The sequence below is a fragment of the Setaria italica genome, chromosome I, assembly GCF_000263155.2.
Source record: "Setaria italica strain Yugu1 chromosome I, Setaria_italica_v2.0, whole genome shotgun sequence".
Lineage (NCBI taxonomy): Eukaryota > Viridiplantae > Streptophyta > Magnoliopsida > Poales > Poaceae > Setaria > Setaria italica.
In genome coordinates this window covers 35,107,017-35,110,178 of record NC_028450.1, presented here as the reverse complement: position 1 = coordinate 35,110,178, position 3,162 = coordinate 35,107,017, and the positions used below count along the sequence as shown (strand labels likewise).

General features: G+C 54.3%; 1 protein-coding gene across 1 annotated transcript; it reads left to right on the top strand.

Annotated features, from left to right (window-relative positions):
* The first annotated feature begins 1,130 nt into the window (after positions 1-1,130).
* Positions 1,131-2,853, top strand: LOC101784225. Its single transcript, XM_004953457.3, has 4 exons — positions 1,131-1,366; positions 1,508-1,711; positions 1,845-2,060; positions 2,160-2,853. The coding sequence occupies exons 1-4, from the start codon at positions 1,316-1,318 to the stop codon at positions 2,430-2,432; spliced, it is 744 nt and encodes a 247-aa protein (XP_004953514.1). The 5' UTR covers positions 1,131-1,315; the 3' UTR covers positions 2,433-2,853.
* Positions 2,854-3,162: the final 309 nt, after the last annotated feature.

Here is a 3,162-nt window from a genome sequence, read left to right as displayed (position 1 = left end):
GTCTCGCAAAGTACAACAAAACTGTGCAATTAGTTTTTAATTTCATCTACATTTAGTACTCTATGCATGTACCGCAAGTTTGATGTGATAGGGAATCTTCTTTTTGCATAGTGTCAAAGTTGGGAGTTGGGAGTAACTAAACATGGCCCAGGTCAGGTGCAGAACGGCAAACGGAATTGCTGATGGGGGGCTCGTCAGTCGTCACGTACGACTCGCGACAGGCCCGGATCATGAGTCAGGGTCACGCGCGCACGATCCACGGCCGGGGCACGAGCTCGGCCACGCACTAGCCAAATGGGGATCCATGATCCATCCATCCTCCTCCCGCTTCCAGAACGTGTGGCATCTCGTCCAGAAAAGGTGCCCTAGTTTATATGGCAGTGAGTGTATGGACGCACGGCTAAGGATGCATCTGATCCTCTCTTTTGATCCACTGGGGAGAGGGGGGCTAATGGACGCCAAAGGGGACACACATTACCGTGGTAATGCCGTGTTAGTGGCAACTTTTTGGCCCTTTTTTGGTTGCCTTTTTTTTTCAACCTTTTGTGTGGAGAAAACGTGGGGTTACTGTTTTCTCACCGTTTTTTGGAGGGAGCTGAAACACATGCGTGTGATGCGATAGAATCTCCTAGAGGAGAAATGGTGTGGCATGCGACGGAGAAATCAACACAGAGCACTATGAATAAATAAAAGAATAAACAAGTAGATTGGGATGTGAAACTCAAAACAAAGTGTAAAGGGTGTGACCAAGAAATACACTATGATGATATCTTGCATTCTTCTGTAAAAAAAGAAGAAGAGGAGACGATATTTTGTCTCCCAGCTAAATTGGATTTGGATCCGGGACCTGGTTAGTTTGGGATCCAGGAAAAACAATTACATCGCCGTCGATGACCACATACCAGTTTGAAATCAACTGCTGACGTGTAGACCTCATGACAAAGACAAGGCGGTACGAGACAATTTGAACTGTGCTGGATCTCAACTGTTCCATACTGTAGGATTGTTAATCCAACCATATGTACACATGCACGCTTACCGGGTTCGGGCGCAGCCCGGATCCGCGACGAGGCGATAAGAACGATCGAGAGGTCTCCGTCAAGCGCTAGCATCAAGCACCACCCCCCGAGTCACCCCGCCTCCTACATTAGTTTACTTGCCGCCGGTGTTCCAAAACCTTTCGTCTTTTCCCCCGTCTGTCTACAAAGACCTTCACACTCGCAGCCCCGGCTCAGTGCTTCGTCGCGAAGGCTTCGTCTCCCTCTCCCTTCTCCCTTCCACCCGCATTCGACCGCCTCGGTTCGCCGGCGACGAGATGGCCATCGATCACGCGACCCCTCTGGGACTGAAGAGCAGATACGCCATGGTAATTGACTGGTTGATTCCTGTTTTCCTTGCGTTGCTCTGTTTCTTGGCTGTTCATTGATTTCATTGGCGATGTCGGATTGATTCATTGATTTCATTGGCGATGTCGGATTGAATGTGTGCTTCTGGCCTGCGACCGCAGGGAGGGGACGAGTGCGACGACGACGCGGAGAACCAGCGGTGGCCGCCGTGGCTGAAGCCGCTGCTGTCCACGAGCTTCTTCGTCCAATGCAGGGTCCACGCCGACGCGCACAAGAGCGAGTGCAACATGTACTGCCTCGACTGCATGAACGGCGCGCTCTGCTCCCTCTGCCTCGGGCACCACCGCGACCACCACGCCATCCAGGTCAGCCTGCGCTCTGCGCATTCCATTCCCCAATGTATCCTGCGCGTTTCCCCTACCCTGTCCCATCGATTCCTGTCTGTTTCTCTGTGACTCACGCGTATGCACTTGGCCGCGGATTGGATTGGAGCTGCAGATTCGGAGGTCGTCGTACCACGACGTGATCCGGGTGTCGGAGATACAGAAGGTGCTGGACATCACCGGCGTGCAGACGTACATCATCAACAGCGCGCGCGTGGTGTTCCTCAACGAGCGGCCGCAGCCCCGCCCCGGGAAGGGCGTCACCAACACCTGCGACGTCTGCGAGCGCAGCCTCCTCGACTGCTTCCGCTTCTGCTCCCTCGGATGCAAGGTACGCGCCGCACTGCACAAACTCTGTAGTCTGTTGCATTGCGCGTTCCAAGACGGCTGGCAGCTAACACGTCAACATTCCTTCGATTTCGCCGCGCAGATTGTGGGAACGGCCCGAGGATACCGCCCCAAGAAGAAGCACGGCGGCGGCGATAGCAAGAAGAAGAAGAGGGCGGCGCTCAAGGACGTGCGCTGCGACTCGGAGGACTCGTGCACCGGCAGCAGCGGCGGGAGCAGTGACAAGAGCAGCGTCGTGCAGTGCTTCTCGCCGTCGACCCCGCCGCCGACCTCCGCCAGCTGCCGCCCCTGGAACAAGCGCCGCAAGGGCGTCCCGCACCGGTCGCCCTTCGGCAGCCTCATCGTCGAGTTCTAGTAGCACTCTCCAGACTCCATCAGCACTGTGACAATGTACTCTGTACTGTATACGTGACATAGCCTAGCCCGGAAGGAATAACCGTGCGCCTCTGGACGTGGAGTCGTGGAGGCCGGCCGGCCGGCGGCGCAATGCCGGCGAAGGGCGAGAGCGGTAAGAACACACCTAGTAGTGCTGCTATAGTGTTATAGTTTGCTTCTTTTCAGGTTTTGTTAGTTTACATTTACAGTTGCTAGTTACTAGCGGTGGTACCAGTAAGATAGCTGCTACTTACGGCCTCGTAACCGCGACTAAGTTTTGCAGCCTTGTACATTGTAATATACCAGTACTCTCAGTATGCTAGATGTATATATATATATGTTACTTTCAATCAAACAATGTGGGGGATAGGATGCAGCGAGGCAAGGTGCTCGCATGTTCACTAGCCATGTGACAAAAAAAATAAGAAATACTGCTGCTCTGAATCATGCCGGAATGGCCCCAGTTTGTTGCTACCACCAATGCCGCTGCCGGGGCTGGACTGCTAGGCAGGATAAGATTGGTCTCTGATAGAGTGGCACATCATTCAGTGCCGAGCAGTGCCCGTGTCGTCACCCGGCGGCACCTGACATTCTGTGGTGAACCCCCGCTCCAGGTGCCGCCGCGGCATTGCTCATGCGTGGCCGCTGCTGGTATGGTGAGGAAGTAACCAACCCATGGACCCTTCAACCGCACGTCCAACAAAGCGGTT

What these genes read in the sequence shown, in the direction of transcription:
- LOC101784225 (XM_004953457.3), top strand. Translation starts at nt 1,316, where the DNA reads ATGGCCATCGATCACGCGACCCCTCTGGGACTGAAGAGCAGATACGCC. An exon ending in TGAAGAGCAGATACGCCATG is followed by an intron (nt 1,367 to 1,507) that starts GTAATTGACTGG and finishes CTGCGACCGCAG; the next exon opens with GGAGGGGACGAGTGCGACGA. An exon ending in GCGACCACCACGCCATCCAG is followed by an intron (nt 1,712 to 1,844) that starts GTCAGCCTGCGC and finishes TTGGAGCTGCAG; the next exon opens with ATTCGGAGGTCGTCGTACCA.